Source organism: Fukomys damarensis, unplaced genomic scaffold, assembly GCF_012274545.1.
Source record: "Fukomys damarensis isolate Sample0158 unplaced genomic scaffold, DMR_v1.0_HiC HiC_scaffold_16, whole genome shotgun sequence".
Classification (NCBI taxonomy): Eukaryota; Metazoa; Chordata; class Mammalia; order Rodentia; family Bathyergidae; genus Fukomys; species Fukomys damarensis.
Genome location: NW_022900928.1, coordinates 13,900,215 through 13,918,604, shown reverse-complemented (window position 1 = coordinate 13,918,604; position 18,390 = coordinate 13,900,215). Strand labels below are relative to the sequence as shown.

General features: G+C 35.5%; 1 protein-coding gene across 27 annotated transcripts in view; it reads right to left on the bottom strand.

Moving 5' to 3' along the window:
• Sox6 (SRY-box transcription factor 6) overlaps window positions 1-18,390 on the bottom strand; it is a 557,563-nt gene that overhangs the window by 79,458 nt on the left and 459,715 nt on the right. For all 27 annotated transcript variants that reach the window (XM_010615190.3, XM_010615191.3, XM_010615182.2 and 24 more), the window contains one exon: window positions 3,186-3,335. In XM_010615190.3, coding sequence (XP_010613492.1) covers window positions 3,186-3,335 — 150 coding nt within the window. The remainder of the gene's footprint in view (window positions 1-3,185; window positions 3,336-18,390) is intronic.

Genomic DNA, 18,390 nt, shown 5'->3' with positions numbered 1-18,390 from the left:
TATATGCCTTTGGTCAATTCCCAGAGTGCTGAAATGATTGTTTTTGTGAATCTTCTCCAGCTTTAAATGTTTTTTTTAATGGAAAAAATTTGCCGCCTCCTCATGTGGGTTTAGTTGGAACTCTCCTATAATAGTTGCTTTTTATATTTTATCTATTAAATTCTACTATTGGTATCATTTGGGGTTTGTTTGAAATTGGTTGTTTTTTTCTCTACATCATTCATAATTTTCCTGTTTTGCAAAGCCTGGTCTTTATTGACCAGATGCTACACACTGTGGCCTTTACAATGTTGGATGCTGGAGTTTATGCATTGCTTTAAATATGTGTCAACTTTATTGAGACACAGAACAATTTGATTCTTCTGAGGAATGATTTTCAGATATTTTAGGTAGATTCAGAACATCCACTAATCTCAGGATAATTTAGTCCCACTAAGACGCAATACTCTTCTTCTTGGGACTCTACTTGATGCCCCATGTGTCAAGAGATCTTGCACTCCGGCTAGTGGAAATGGAATGGTTCTTTGTGAGCTGTGTAATTATTTTGCCTACTACATTCTGCTATTGTTCCCTGACTTCAGTTAGTGTTTTTCACATTAATGTGTTAATCAGTGCCCAGCATACAGGGACTCTTTTGGAAAACGTTAGCATTCTGTTGTGTGTAGCTCTCTCTCCTCTCTAGTACCCCACCTCACACATTCTAGGTATGTAAGCATCCTTAAACTCTGAACTCCTTCTCTCTACTCGGGGAGCCTGCCAAGTTCACTACACAATTGCATAGAAATTCCTTGTAGATGGTAAGATGGAACAAGCCTAGTCCTTCCCTGTTTCTCTTCTTACAGGGATCATGTCCTGTATTCCTTTTAAAAACACCTGAAAGTCATTGTATTTGGTTAACAATGGAAATAACTATTTAGTTAGGATCTCTCTCAGCCTCAGAACGTAAGTAGACAACTAGACATTTCAGCTCCAACCACTAAAACTACTACACCACCTCCCTTATTACTACCATCACGACTATCATCACTACCGTTAATACTTATGGAACACCTGCTAGAGGATCTGTTGTCTCATTTAAGACCCATACAAATATTAACTTCTGTTGTAGAGAAGAGAAAACTAAAGCCAAAAGAAGTCAACTTGCCCAAGGTGACACAGCTAGTAAAAGTGATAGAATGGATATTTGAATGGAAATATACTGACTTCTGTTGTTGACAGTTACAGTAGTAACAATTCTGAGGAAAAACAATGCATAAGACCATTTATGTTTTCATTACCTTCAGCAACTTTGCCCTCTATAAAGTGTGAATTTAAAACAAGCAATTATGTTATATAGAGGAAAAGTAATGGCTATAGAAAGAACAATGAGAGATTTTGGTGATCTTAATTCTTCTTCTAATCAGCAAACTATGAGATTATTTTCAAAAGTACTTCAATAATAAAAGCTGTTTTAAAATTTAAAACATTTGGTGTATACCTTCATTGATATATTTTTACCCTCCTAAACAACAAACTATCAAATATGAGAAATGCTTCCTTTGTCATTAAGATTAAATATAACCAAGTCAAATTACATATAGAATTTGCATGTGGTCAAATGAGTAATAAAATTCAGTTGGCCCACAAACATGGAATGGTAAAAGTAGATATACAATAGAATTTAACCAGGGAACATTTTACTTATCCAGCAAAGGCTTAGTTTGGTGCAGTTTCAGTTGGCTAACACTTAGGAATTGACTTCTTCATGTTAAAATATTTAATACCAAATAGTTCAAGTCATTGATGGTTGATACACTCTCACAACTACGGTTAAACCAAGTATTTTTATTTCACCCTGAGTGTTCTGACTCTTCATCATGGAGCACGAACTGCTGGAATGCAAGTTAGCTTGTTTCCATAAGTAATACTGTTTTATGAAATGTAAATTGTCTATTGTCACATTTCAGTTTTTCTAACAACAAAACATAAAAAAATGTTCATCTATTTTTGTTGAACACTCTAAAAGAATGGGTGGCATTAAACTGGCAAACTATGTCTTAACAGTTTACTCTTTTGATCTTTGATTTTCAGAGTCCATTTTCCCCCTGACTTTCTGAAATCTCAAAATTCCCACTCCATTTTTTAGAAAATAAAACAAGTTCAGTGATTGTATAGTATAGAATGCTGAGTCTCAGCTGTTTTCCTTGTTACAAAAATTCTCCAAATGCGGTACTTTTGCCATGTAGTAATAAAGTATCTACATTTAGCATACAAGTCCAAGTAGGTAAGTCAACTATCTAAAACAATTGTTTGGGCCAAGGATTTGGCTCAGAGGCTCCACCGTCTGCCTTGCAAGCACAAGGACCCAAGTTTGATCCCAGTACCAAAATAATAATAATAATAATAATAATAATAATAATAATAATAATAATAATTAAAATAATTGTTTCTCTAAAAATATCTGATTTTAGTAATTCATTAATATAAAGCAAATGCAATCATAAAAAGAAGCCAGTACCAGCTGCAGCACAAAGCTAAAATGGCTCATCAATGTCCCTCTATTGCTAAGTCCCTCCTGAATGCCCAGTTTCAAGACACTGAAAATCAGTGGGGAAATGTATCTGTTAATGTCCCAGCCATAACCTGAGAAGCTTGTTTATTGTATACATTATATGGCATCAAAGGCATGATGAGATAATGATACCATATATTCCTCAGAGCTGCCATTTAAGTAGGAGACCTTTATCAAGAAACTGCAATAAGCCCAGCATTAAATCCTTTATTATCTCCCCTTTTACATCTAAGAATTCAAGATCCTCCTTCTCTGGTACTACAAATTGTCCCCACCTATTTGAGAAACAAGGAAGGAAATGGCATAAGTCTATGATAAAGTCTGGCAATAAAACCATGGCCATTTATCCCAATGAACATTAAAAATTAAAAGCTAGAATCCAAAGGAAGAAATTTTGTGAGAAGTGAGTTTGCAGATTTAGGTTAAGATCTCACAATATGGCACTATTGTTATCAAAAGGAAACACCTGTTTCTCAATGCTCAATCATGAAATGTACCAGAAAGAAGAGCATTTTGGGGATCCTTTATATTGCTATGGTTCCTGCTGTTTATTCCTAGCATATCCTGGTTCATTCACTACCTTTCTTGGGAAGCTATTTTCCAAACTGTTTCCACAATCCTACAAAGCAAATACCTTAACTTGAGTTACAGGGCTGGTCCCTCTCTTTTCATTTTTTATCCCAGTAGGTGAGACGGCGCCTGCTGTGTTTGGAGGCTGTGGAGTTGATGGTATCTTTGCTCCAGGTGACACCTGCATGTTGGCCAGCTGAGTGGCATAGAGCTGCTGCAAAACAGAGAAGACATACATTGATCTCTTTAAACACAGCAGAAACAGAGTTTCAGGGGGGAGAAAAACTTACCGTATTGTTAGGTAACTATTTCTCTGACAGCCTTGTGATTACTCTTTACCATTTTTAAAAAGGAAAACAAAACAAACAACACAAAAACAAATAACACAACAGAAAGAAAAAGCACTTGTGTGGGGGGTCATGGTTCTATACCTGTTTCTTTCAGCAGTTAACATTACAATCCTGAACAAAGGACTTGATCTCTGTAGAACTCAGTGTCCTAAATTCCAAAAATGAATTTGACTAAGTAGTCTCTAAGATCCTACTGCCTGAATTCCCTGTATAAGCTTCTTTAAATGTCTGGTATATCCCCTCATGTGAGTTTATTATTCCTAACTCGGAAACTACCCTGAACTTTTCTATACATTCTTGGAAGAACTACATCATTCCCATTCTGCACTGACTGAGCGTCTCTGGGATCTGACCTTCCTGGATGCTGACTGCTGTGGTGGTTACTCTCTCCTTGGAGTTATTTCTAGACAGCATATAAATAATATAATCTTCAACAGAATATCGCCAGATTTGCAACAATAAAAACAGCAAGTCGAGTTTCTTTCTGACAGCACAGGAGCTGCCCATTTGATTCTGAACTTGAATAAGGTAACAAAGAGCTCTTTCATGCCCCTGCTTTCACCATTGCCGACCTATCACTTTTCCCTGCCTGAACTGTTTGTTTGTTTGTGATAGCACATTCTCTAGGGGCTACTTGAGAAAGTGGTATGTGATGTTAATTTTTTAGGGACTAATACCTCTAGAAGTATTATTATATTCCTTCCACTTGATTATAGTTTGAATTTTAAATTGAAAATAATTCTCTGAGAATCCCAAAGACAATATTATCTGTGGTCTTCTTATTCTTATTGCTAAAGTTGGATGTTATTGTGGTTCCTGATCCTATGTATGGAATCTAGTTTCTCCCTCAAAAGCCTTAGGATCTTCCCTTTGTACCATATATTTTGAAATTTCACTAAGGGGTCCACCCATGTACATACACATTCTAGAAATTCAATCAGCCCTTTGAATCTATAAACTTGTGTACTTCAATTCTAGGTAAGTTTTCCGGTATATTTCATTAATGGCTTTCCTCTCTCTGTTTTCTTTCTTAAACTCATATTAGATAAACTTTGGGCTTCTTCATTGACCCCCTCTTTCTGCTCTCTATTATACTAGATATTAATGGTCAGTTTGAGATTTTGTTTTATTTTGTTTTCGCTGCATTATTGTCTCTTGCTTCTTCCAATTTCTCTTAGTTCTTTCCCATTACAAACTTTCCTAAAGTCTCTGGTGTTCACTGACCTTTTATTCATCTCTGAGAATGACAAACTCAAAAGTTTACTAGCAGGTCTGAGTCTGGGCTTAGATTTATTGGCTGATAACAATGCAGACAGTTGGATTATACTTTGAAGAATCCCAAATGTCATTATCAGTAGGTCATTTCTTTTATACAGGACCATTTCCATAGAGTCATCTTTAGGTTCTTTCCTTGGTTGCAGAATAGGATTGTGTGCCATCAGTACATGAGCCTAGAACTGGGAGATCTCACTGGCTGGCCTATCGTGTAGCCTTCTTGTTTTCAAATAGCACAATTACTCATTCTTTAGTGTGCTTGATGTTCCCAAGACAAAAAAAACTGTCAGGTCCAACTCCTCTAGAGAAAAAATTTCCAGTCTGCTGGTAGATTATGCGATAGAGGTTGGGAGGAAGGGATGGTAGTTACCATGTTGAATAAGGTTAGAGGAGAGGGATCAAATTTATATCTATTTTCAACCAAACATGTCTACAATTTCACTTTTTATCCTTGTCTTCAGTAATATATGATGTCTTCAATTCCTAAGTATTTCAAAAATTCTGCTCACATATAAGCTTGATTTTTTTGGCTTTACATTCTTAAAGCTTAGGTATCAGCTCCCCTCCACACACAACAGTTACAAGACATCTATCCATTTCTCATACTCCAAAATATTTCAAAAACTTTCTTGGACTCTCTTCCTATTTCTACCTGAAGATTTATACCTAAAAAACTTAATTGTTGCTATATTAGGATTTTCATAAAATGAGCAATAAATGAATGTGTTAATATGTTATAGTTAACCATAAGTCAGATGCCTCAATGCTTAAAAATTCATTCAAATAATTTCTTTTCCTTTAATCAAGATTAAGCCATTACCGTGATAGTCAAATTTTTATCATAATAAATAGAAAGCTTCCTAGTCATCATCTACAGAGAAAATAGCTGAAACTTTGCTATATTAGTAAGGGAAAAAAACAGGTGGTTTGTATATAATTTCTGACATTACTATTATTCGGATGGACAAATAAAAAATTACAGTAATCAAAAACAGACCTTTCAGCACATGTAATTAAATGAAAGCTTAATAAAGAATAATTTGCAAGAGCCAGATGTGCTTATGTCAAGACTGTTGCTTTCTTTGGAACAATTTTTCTAATACAACAAGCCTCTAAAGAAATTAAAGTTTCATAATTCTGAGTGCAATGATTCAAAGGTAAGAAAAATTCACAAGTAGTAGAGTTAAACTTCTAGAACCTAGACAAAAGAAAGGCTGCCTTTTTTGTTTCCCTTTCATTCTGCTGTGTGAAATTTAGTCAAGTGTCTTTGAAAGGTGAGTAGGTGAAGCTTCTATAAAATTTCTGCTTGGGTTTAGCTAGCAAAGAAAAGCTTCACACTGAAGGGAATTAATAGAAGTGGCTAACTTGAGAAGATATGGGCTATAAAGTAGCCAGCATCATAATCAATATATATCCTACTTAAATCTAATAATACACAATATATGTCATCCTCCTTACACGTCTAACATTTCATGACTTGAAGAATCATCAAAAGATTTAAGAGATATCATTTATGCCTTTAGTTTTTTCTCTGTAATTCAGAAGATCAAAAGAAAGTCCATTTATTTTACTGAATCTTGGTTGTTCAGAAAATTTCAACTAGTGAAAAAAGAAAAATCTTTGGAAACAAATCTATTTTGAAAAAGCTGACTCGATTTAGTGAATCTTCAGATTGAACAATACAGCTGATTTTTAGAAATACAGAAATGTTAGCTTCTCTAAAGTTCTGATAATCGTTTATTTTATAACTTTTTTAGTAAGTTGTACATAATCGAGGCAAAATCCCCACAAACCCCAAGAGTTCTCAGTGCTGACTTTTATGAGTTGTGATTACTGATAAAATAGAGGCACAAGAAGTGTAGCCATGTTCCATGAAACTTACAGATGTGGGTAAATTGAACATTAAGGTAACATATACAATTTAGTAAAATGAGCCTTGAAATAAAAATTAGAAAATGAAGTACAATGAAAAGGTACTCATGAAAATTAAAACAATTCTAACAAAACATTATTTTAGTGATAAATAATGTCCTTAGACTGAAGTTTTAGTTTCAGCTTGGTTAATAAGAATGCCATTCATCGAACAGGCATAAATTTACAAAACAATTTCACAGCTCACCTTCTAAGCTAACACCAATTGAATGTGTTCTATGTGCAAGGCTTTGTGTTAGGAGATGAGGAAGATTCAAAGTCTTGGACCAAGGATATAGTCCTGGAGGAGATGTAAAATATAGATCCTTAACACTTGATTTATTCCTTTCTTGTGGTGCTTATCAATGCTTTTAACCTGTTTAGTTATGCACACACATCTTACTATCCTTGACAGACTGTGAGCATATTGAAGATGTGATCAATAGAATGTTTTGTTTTGTTTGGTACTGGGGATCGAAATCAGGTCCTTGCGCTAGCGAGGCAGGGGGTGGAACCACTGAGCTTAAATCTCCAGCCCCAATCTAATTTTTTTAATACTCAACACCAGTAATGGTTTCTTGCAAACAACATATACCCAATCCATCTTTTCCAAATTAGCACACTATATAGAAGGATTGCACATTAGGAAAGACAGAGTCTATAGATACAGCAACAGAAGGGGTACGAGGTTATATTTATTACATATGCAATAAATAATACTACAGTGTTGAGTTTAAAAAAACAAAAGGAAAATAAATTCAATTCCTGTTAGATTATATTGTTTCAGAAGAAATGGTTCTTCGAAGTGATTTGATAAAATATTTACTAGATAGCTGCTCATTATACACTAGCTTCACTAACTTGATTTAAACTTTGCTAAAATGTTATAGCTTTTGAGCAATACATAAGGTATAATAATAACTTTTTCAGTCTAGTTAATAAGAAATTTAGTTTCTCTAAATGTTACTGCAGCCTTTTCAAAAATATTAAAAAACTAGTTATTTAAAGAACTTTAGTGAGGAAATCCCTTTGCAGACTAAAGGTTTAGGAAGGAAAAAGGTTAAACTCTGATTATTACATAAGGGTTTACAAAGTGTCATTCCACAAAGGATTCTCATAATTTATAGTTGTAATGGTTATAACAAATATTCATTCCTAAACACAGCTGAGGTATAAGAAATCAAGAACATAGTAAAGCTTATAATAGGATTAGCAAAAGTCTTACAAACATTTAAACTTTGGTAAAGACCGTTTCATAAATACATATTTTTCCATCTCGGTTTTGGAAAGTACTCAGTGATTGGGATATTGAAGTGTTTCCTTACCTAAGATACATAAAGGATATATGGTACATACATGTAAAATTCAACCTAGTTAAATATTGGTTTCAAAAATCACTCATTTTATAAAAATCATTTAAGCAATGTTTTTACTTTATGGCTAAAAATGTTCCATCTTCTTTAGTATGTGTAAGTAGTTACCATTAAAATTTTTATGTCTGTAGAAAAAAGATATACTTACAATATGGAAATAAAGGGCCTCGACACATTTAAAGTAGTTCGACCTCCTCGTTCTACTGATGAGGGGTAGCAAACCAAAGTAGGTTTCCCAAGATCATATAATTAGTACTGGAGCTAGAAGTACTTTCTAGCTCTGACTCCAACATTGCCAGAGCATCATTTAAATTACAAATAAATATATAATAAATCTTTACATCTTTCATGCATATTTTCAGCATTGATTAATTGGTTGATTAACAGGTATTTATTAAATATTCATTAATTAAACTTTGTGCTAAATTCTGGAGGTACACCAAAAACCAATACAGAAATGGTGCCCATTTTAAAGGAGCTAACATGAGAAACAGGTATCAAATAAATGCTTAGACAATACCTATGAAATTATGGTTAGTGTAACTGCTGAGAAACCAAAGTGCATAATGTCAAAAGACCATCAAACACAGGTTATTAATATAGTCTGAAGGATTAGAATAGCTTCTCAAAAGTAGTAGCATTTATTGAAAACTTACCTAGGTGAAAAGATTGATAAAAGACAAGTTCTAGAAAGAAGAAACACCAACCATTATGGCTCTGAAGTATAAAAGAGAGGCAAGTTTTTGAGGAACCCAAAAAAGACTGTTATGGCAGGAGTGTTGAATACAAATAGAACGACAAAAAAAGAGGCTGAGGGATGGGATGGAGTGGTAGGCTTTGTAGCATCAATCCATTTGGGCTGCTACCAAAAAAATGCCATAAACGAGGAAGCTAAGAAACAACAGCAATTTATTTTTTACAGCTCTGGGGGTTGGCATATTCAAGACCAAAGCACCAGAAGATTCAGTGTCTGGAGAGGGCCTACTTTCTCAGAGGTGGTTATCTTCTCTCTGATTTTACCTGGTGGTGTAAGGGCTAAGGGCTCTCTCCGTCTCTTTGATAAATTAATCTAATTTACAAAGGCTCTATACCCATGAATAATTATCTCATGAAGGCCCTCTTCCTGAAACTCTTAACTGTTAGAATAATAATTCAATATATGATTTGGTGAATGTTCCAATTTTAAAAATTAATTACAATAAAAGACACATTACCATTAGTGCCCTTCAGAATACTCCCCTTCACTCTGAACGTACTTATTCCACTACTCATGCCTCTTTCTGAGTCAGTTCTGGATGTTCTCTTTCATGAGTGTCTTCATTAACACTGCCGTGGCTGCCCTGATGTCCTGAACTGATTCAAAACGTTTACATTTGATGGTCATTTTGACTTTGGGCAAGAGCCAGAAGTTACCTGGTACCAGATCTGGTGAATAAGGTAGATGAAGGCACACTGTAATGTTTTTACAAGCCCGCCTCTCAGTAGATGAAATGCTTCATGCAGAAGCACTCACCACATTTCTTTTATCACATCTCCTAAAGACATTCACGGAAAAGAACTTCCAAAACTGCTTAAGAAAGTGGCAAGACAATGGGATAAGTGTTTTTGAAGCACTGGGGAATATTTGGAGGGGAATTAGTGGCAATACTGTACTAAGTTTTTAAAAATTTAAACATTCACCATACAGTTTGATTATATCTAACTTCCAGTAATCCTGTGTACACTAAGATAAGCCTTAATAATTGGCCATTCTTGCATCTGGATTCCAATAATACTTAAATAACCACGCTTACTTAGATTCAAAACAAAGCAGTAGGTTCTACCAGTCAAACTGAGCCTTCTGGGGAAATTCTTGAGGGTTTGCCAGGACACAATTGGCCTGTATGTACTGTGCTGAAGTCATGTTACACTATTGTTGTATTTAGGAAGAGAGGCATGATTTGTCCCCAAACAGACAAACTGATGTCAAATTATAACAGGTGGTGTCACAATGTATCTATAGTCATCATGATGTACGAATATATTTTTATATTTGCTTTCTATGATAAAATAGTGTAAGATCTCCGATAGAGAATGCCGCAGAGAAAAGATACAAGGCGGTTTTTTTCTTTGTAATCATGACTCTCACATAACCACATAGCCAGTCATCCAATCATCACCCTATTCATTCATAAATTCAATAAATATATATTTAATACTAAGTCAGGCACTGCTCTAGGTATTTTAACTTATTATTTTAGTTATAGAAGATGAGAATAATTATTCATTTTAGAGTCAGCCTCACTTTTAAGTCCATGTTCTTTCTGCTTTTAAGTTATTTTAAATAAACTAGGCAGTAAATCACAATGAAACGTATTTCCTGGTCCTAGCTACAAGACAAGGTTTATTGTCCAAAGAAAAGAGAGAGTCTGATGTGATTCAGTTATTTTGAACTCTCAAATAGCAAACTGTATTTCCAGATGTCTTGAAGCCACTCTCCAAAATGGCATTTTATAATCCTCAGATGAATAAAACAGTGGTTCCACCAGCTATCTTGCAGGAGTGATTTTGCTCTAGACAACTCTCTTCTCCAATCAGTCTCTTGAGTAACAGAAGAAGACATTTTTTAAAATCTTAATTTAATAGAGTGATAGGGTAAAAAGAATTACTATGCAAAGTATGGGTACAAATAAGAAAACTGACAGAATACACACTGACAGGATTTAAGTTGTCACTAATTATGCTTCAGTATATGGAAACTAATAATACAAAAGTAAGCCCAACTTTATATATCAAATGCTCTTTTAGGTAGAGTATTATGTTTGTGAACTTCGATTAGCAAGAGAATTAAACATTACCCTGTCAGGATCTGGCCCAGAGAAAAAAAGAAATAAAATTCTCCCTCAAATATACCCTGCCTATTGGTGAAGAATGAATAAAGGAAGAGAACGAAAAATATTTAATAAAAACAGATTCAACTGGTGCTACCAAAAGATATCAACCCTAACCTTTATATCTACTCCTGTTTACTATGGTGCCACTTAATATTTCAGAACCCTAGGTCCAACTCAACTACCCAGGTTAAGAGCCCCAATCCTTGTGTACCATAAACTATTTAAAGGGCAAGAGGAAAAATTGGAGGTAACAAATAGTACAGAGTAGGGAGACATCCTTAAGGAAATGTCATTATTTCCTTGATTTGCTATGATCACCAGACCTCAAACTTAGCTTCATTCTTCAGGGTTACCCTCGGTTTTATTACCCTTTCCAAAGAATGCTGATAACCGTCCCTTTGCCTACTAAGATATGCATAAAGCTGGACAAGTTCAGCTGTGAGAAGGTGGAAACAGAGACAGGGCTAATTAAGCAGTCTGATTTAGTGCTTGTTTAGCATAGAAAATAAAGTATTTCAGTTAACAAGGTATTACAGACTGAACAAGGGGTGAGGAACGAGCTTAAAATAGTTATTTGAAAGAGTTTAAAAGTATTTCTCATAAACTCTCAGTTTCATCTTGCCTCTAATATTCTTGGAATTGCTATCATTTCTGCCTACATCCTTCTCTTAGTTTACCTGCCCTCCAACCCTCTCCAAAAGTATCTCTAAAAGTGGAGATAATCTCTCTTCATTTCTGTTGTCCTGACACAAAGTGTGAGGTTCAGGTAATGCACTGATTTTCTTGGAAATACCAAATAATGGTAGCAGATGAAATAATTGTGAATAAGATCGAATTCTTTTTTTTTTCTTGTGCAGATGAAGAAAACTCAAGCCTACAGAAGGAAAGTAATTTGCATAAAAATATTAGCAGGTGAGCAGTAGGTAGACTGCAATCTAGAGCCAAGTTCCCTATTTTTCCCATCTACTCTTCACTATATATTCATGGTTTCTGTTAAGGAACTAACCAAAAAGATAATTTGTGCATTATATCAGAGCTTTTAGTTCAAGCCACATAAAAGAGATGTACCTTTTTTCTGGTATTCTCCTTGGGTTACACAGAGAAATTTATCCTAACTGCACTTCAACCATAATCCGTAGGTACCCAGTGATGATTTATATTGTAGAACTTTATTTTAATATTTGCTTTAAAATGTACATATTTAAAAGTGCAACCACAGTAATTAGGTTACAGTAATCATAATCATGTTAAGGTGTTTTCAGATTTTTAAAATTAAAGTTTATGCAAATATACATAGAGGGCCAAAAATGTGTCTATTTCACCCGTTTGAGAATTCTGCCAATGGCCTTTCCAAAACAGCTTTAAAAAAATGGAACAAGCATTGACTGTAAGCTACTGAGAACCAGTACCTATTTAATTCATTTCATTATTCCCTGCAGCCAGCTCAAGAATGTCAAGTAAAGGAAAATGAATTCAAAGAGTTTCCCTGGCTCAAGATCCTCTTGCCTATTTTCCCAAGCATTGGGTGGTTTTCTCCTCTGACATAACTCATTGTACTAATAAAGCAGGGGATGTGTTCGGTGTGGAGGAAAACAAAAGCTACAAAAAGGGAAAGAGAGTAGAAGAGAGGCTCGGATCAAAGGTTCCATCTTTACACTAAGATACCTTTTTGAAGAATCAGAACCCATCACATAACACAACACCAACCTTCTGCTATAAAAAAAAAAGTCAGTTGGAATTTATTTTCTGCTTGCACCAACAATATTGGAATGCATTCACAAGAGCATTTCCTTATGGGAACATAGTTACAACATGCAAATAAGACTAAACAAAGCAACCCCCAATTATTTTCAGAAAAAAAAAGCAGAAAACAAAAAACCTCTCCCTGCTTTTTCCAAGGATTTCCTCTTTGAGGGTGCTAAACAAAATATGTAAACATATAATGCTTTATTTATAGAAATAAATGTTCAGTCATTGAAACAATTAGTAATTTAGTTCTTGAAGCAAGATATTCAGAGGTGATAATGAGGGCAGTTGGAAATGAGTATTATGGGAAGGAAGCTATTTTCCTCCTGTTTCCAAGAGCTGGGCAGGCAATACTGAAGAGATCCAGTTCTCTGAAAGTGCTCCAAGTGGTACAGCTTGCATTTGTAATGCTTCTATAATTCTCTAGTCACAAAGGGTGGTTCATCAGGTAGACCTTAAACAAGGGTAGTTTGACTCTACTAATAGGATATAAAAACTCATTAATGAGACCAGAATTTGGTTTTGAAAACTCAGAATTCCTTCCCACAAAATAAGAGTCATGAGAAAGTTTTAAATGGGTATATATTTTTAAGTACATGCTCTGAATGATACTTTTAGAAAGTGAGTATATGTCAGCTTCTTGGTATTCAAAAGCGTCCTTTCTTTATAAACAAAAGGTAAATCATTTATTACTTCATCCCATTCATTCAAAAAATTATTTACTGAGTGTCTACTATGAGCCAGGCGTTACTGTACTTGGGTTTTAGAAAAACAGAAGTGAGCAGTGAATTTGGGGGAGAGAATGAGGGAAAAGACCCTTTGCATATTTCTGCTATGTGAAATATATGAAATATAAAGTATCTGGGTATGCGAGTACAGGGTGGGGTTCAGGGCTTAAATATAAAGAGCAGTAGAACTCAGAGAAGGGAACACTTGAATAGAAACATAAATGAAGTAAGCCATGCTATTATTCAAGGAGAGCATTCAGGTAGAGGAAAAATATAGAATAAAGTCCTCTGGCAAAGGCATGCTTGTGCTTGGAAGGTTTGGGAAACAGCACTGATGCCAGTGTAGCTGCAACATCAGTTAGAGTCCTCAAGGGAAAGAGTATTATGTCAGGTGTCAGAAAAATAGCAAAGGGGCCCAATCATGGAGGCCTATTATGCTATGACATCGACTTTGGATTTTACTCTGGGGTTCAGGGTTTCTGGGAAACACCATTAAAACAACATGGCCGACCTGGAAATCCCTCACCAATGCCCACATGGGAACTGGAGGCATGCCAGGGCTGCTTTGCCTTGGCCCATGATAACTGCCAAGGAGCCAGATGCTGTTGCTTCAAAAATATTCTACAACTGCCCAGTTTCTATGCCCTTCAAATTCCATCTGTAATAAAGCTTCCAAAACAACAGAGAATGAAGACAAATATGGGCAACTATGTAGCTTTAAAAAGGTCTAATGTAGATTGTTAAAAATATATGTTTGGGAAAACAGAATTTCATGAAAGGAAAATATATTTTCTAAATACCAGTTATTTAAACTTTAATCACTGGACATAATAAATGTTGCCATTTGGAAGTGAATGTTTACTATAGAAATATTTTTACAGTTTTTAAACTGAACTTGGCTATAATTTCACAGCAGACTTTGAAAGATGTAACACAAGAATCACAGGAATGAACAATATACACCTATGATGAAATGTATAGACATACTAAAATTAAATTTCATGTTAATACTAAAGTAAAATTTGCATTTGTTATAAATACTGACGGAAACAAGGAAGTATTTTGAGTCCATTTAAAAAGTGATCAGGTAAACTAGGCAAGGAATAATGCAAAATATATTCTTCTTAATTTCCTCTTATTTTTTCTATATTTTGAAAAATTCAAATAAATGTTTTACTCTATCTCAGGGCTAACTCCATTAACTGTCACTTTTTAAACAGCAAATTATTACTATTGCCAACTGGAGAACTTCAGCATATTTTGCAGTATGTAAATATGCCATCTGTATCATACAGTAATACCCATGGCTTACTCTCTAATTAGCAGAATGGAATGATACCTTGTACATGGCAGCCATAGTAAAAATCATTCAAATAGTGGGTAATAAGCATACAACAAGCTTTCTTGTCACTATGCATGATACTGATACATAGCTCAGTAACCCACTGTGAAAATATCCTATACCAGATAAAGCAGGTAATGGCTATGTAAAAGACTAAAGAGAAATTTATAAAAATGAGGTCTTATAAGTTGCTATGGAAAGCAAAATATCATAGTGATTAAGAGCACATATTCTTTAGTCAGAACTACTGTTCACTGTGTGATCTTGAACAAGCTATTTAATTTCTCTAGACCTTAAATTTCCACAGCTATAAATAAAGATAATAAGAAACTACTCCAAAAGATTGTTTTATGGAGTAAATAAGTTAACACGCACGACACACTTGGAACAGAGGCACACCATAAAGACTCAGTACTGGGATGCCGTTCAGTGGCACTGCACCTGCCTGGCAAGCACAAGGTCCTGAGTTTGATCCTCAGTACAGAAAGAAAGGAAGGAAGGAAGGAAGGAAGGAAGGGAGGAAGCAAGGAGAAAACAAAAACAATTACTTATTGGCATTTTTACATAATTTAGCAAAAGTTTATTAGGGACACAAATATGAAGATAGATACACTGTCCGAACAGCAAGGATACGCTGTCATACAGCAAAGGTAAGAGGGAGAGGAGAAAACATAATCTGATAAGCATCTACAAATTACTACTGAAGCACCATCACTGGGAACAGTTAATTTTGACTAAGGGCAAATAGGTAGGCTTTTCTCACAGTGAAGTTCCAGAAAGAAGTCCTTTGGCAACTAAAAGTTAAAAAAACAAACAAACAAACATGAATGGAGTAGACACTAATCCCTGTAACACAGGAAGTGCTGAGGCTAGCGGAGTTGCTGTTGTGCATGCCTCCACATCTAGCCTGGTCTCTGGGGCTAGTATCTAGAGGCTAGGTGGCACTGAACTAAGATGTTTACCCTGAGAGCCAATGTGACTTTGAAACTTAAAAAATGTACCAGTTCTCTAGAAACTGCCCTTGGCAGTTCACTTAGGGAATAGAAACTTTGTTTTGTTCTTGTTGTCACTGTCCATTGTTGAACACAGAAAACCCTCTGAGCACTCAAAGACCTAATTTAAGGTGCATTTCTCTATACCGCAGCATCTCCTATAAGACTACCATAACATCCCCAACAAACGCTTTACATGTTGCAGAATCACAGCTTTAGTTTGTTAAGAGAGCATAATTCCAAGTGGACCATGGAATATTTATGTCTCTGTGCAGCTCTTTGAAGGAATAATCTTGTGTTTTTGTGCCTCTTGTGGGTCAGGGGTTCAAATCAGCATTTCTTTCTGTCAGTCCTCATATGTTTTACAATAATTTATAGCTCAGTAAGATGAATCATAAAACAGAAGTGCCTATTTTATTTCAGTAACTAATTCCAGTTAATCAAAGATTTCCAGGCTGACAACCCAGCATGAAACTCTGCATGGAAAATATGAGAACAAAGCATTTTGTCAAATAACACATCTCGTGATGTAAACACATATGTCTCTTAAAGGAAATTTTATCGTTTCCACATTATCGGTAACAAAAGGAGCATTCTTGTCACAGACCTGGTGCAACTGTGGAGTCATCGTCATTGGAAACAAGAGCTTGATTAGGTTCCCACACAGATATGAATAGACTTTCCTTTTCTAGTGAAATAGCTGCCTTTATTCCTCTTTAAAACAGACTGGTAATTGTCACCCTAAAAACACTGAATTGTACTCAAGCAACATTTGTTTCTGCTCTTTTAACTCATCTTTTTAAAATCAGCCAATAACATTACTGTCCCTTCTGGTTGGTCCTCTTCTGGAAAGTCTCAGTTAATCCACAGCTGTGTGAATGTGAAAAAGGTACACAGCAGGCTAAGTCTTTTAGGTCTCTTGTCTGCTAATAAAGTGCACAGTCTGCAGGACAGATGTTAAGAGGATCTGTTAAATAAGTCAGTGGCAGAGATCCTGACCTCTGCCAAGGAACATTTTATTATTCCAGAAAGGGGCATAATTACAAGGCATTAACAATGAGAAGAACCATAGCTTTTCTTTATAGATTTTTTTTTTTACTTCTTGTTTCGTCATTTCATTGGAATATATAGTATCAAGACCCTTTCACTGAAAGCAATGTGCAAAATATGAATGGGTTTAGTACAAACTGCAGATTACATGATTTCCCCAAATCCCCAGGAAATGGTTGGGCCTTGGCTTTCCTTCAATCTTAAACAATTTTGTTTATTCAGCGTGTATCATTACACCACTTGTACAGTCTCACTTGCCACAGGGTACCATTGTACTAAAGGGACTATCAATCTTACCAAACATAGTTCCCTAACTATTAAATCTAGTGTAATGGGAACTGTAAACTAGAGATCAAATTAATAGAAAAATATCACACCATAAAGTTGTTCACTACACCTTATACCACTCTACCATTTATGGCATAAAATCATGTCTACCACATGCACTGCAAACTCCCTTGAGGGGCATAAAAGGCTCTCTGCGATCTGACCCCTTGCTTACCGTTCCAGTCTCACTTACTAGTGCTCCCGTACCCTCAGTCTGTGCCAACTGTTTCTGAATATGCCACGCTGTCTGCTGCTGCTACACCTATGGCCAAGCTGTTCTTTCTCTGGAGTACTTCTCTGCATCTCTGTCATTCTGCATAGTTCCCCGTAGGCCTAATGAATATACACTCCCTTTTCAAGATTCAATTTTACCATCACCTCCGTGGAGGTCACTAGTCTTTCCCTAGGCTATATCAAACACTTCTTCTTCTCATAGTATTTTCACGCTGGTAAAATCGACTTTACCAATTATTACATTGCTTACTAGACTGTGGGCTCCCTGAGGGCAAGAGTCAAGTTCTATTGAGCTTACTAGGCCAAAATAGGCAGAAGTACTTACTCTATTAGATATTTCATAAACATTTAGGGAACTTAATGAATAGGTGAACTAACTAAATAATCCTCTTAGCATGCTAATACAGTATAAATTTAAATTCCAGTTTTGACATATCTACCAACACTGTAACAGGGTCTTATTTCTGTTGAATACTCTCATTAGGTTTGTACATTCAATTGCATACATATTATATATTTTATGTATTTTAAACCCCATGTCCCATCCACCTCTACCTAAAATAGGCAGGAGCACGCAATATACTGTCCTCTTGGCCTATTTCTGTTCAGTTCAGTTTGGTCATAATTTATGCACAAGAGTCAGTCAGGTTGCAATATTTACACTGTTGACTCACAATTCTATACACACTAACTCAAGCCACTAACTGGCTGTGTAGTTAACTCATCTCTGGGCCTCAGCCTCTTCAAGAAGAAAATCAAAAGATTACACAGCATTTGAGTGCATGCAAAGCACTGTTCCAGGCATTTCTTGTACACCCTCACAACTGCCCTACGGAGTTATTATTCTGAACTCTGCTTAACAGTATTTGGGTATCAAGATTAATTTGCTGAAACTCATGGGGCCAGGAATAGAATTAAGACCTGACACTCGAGGCCTCCAGAGGTTTTTCAAGTTCTAGAAATCTATGGAATTTTACAAGCTCATTGTCTGTTTACGAAGGCCTTTCTTTCAAAATCATGGCTTTTTCCTCTTGATTAGTGAGAAGTCTAATACATAGAATCTTAATA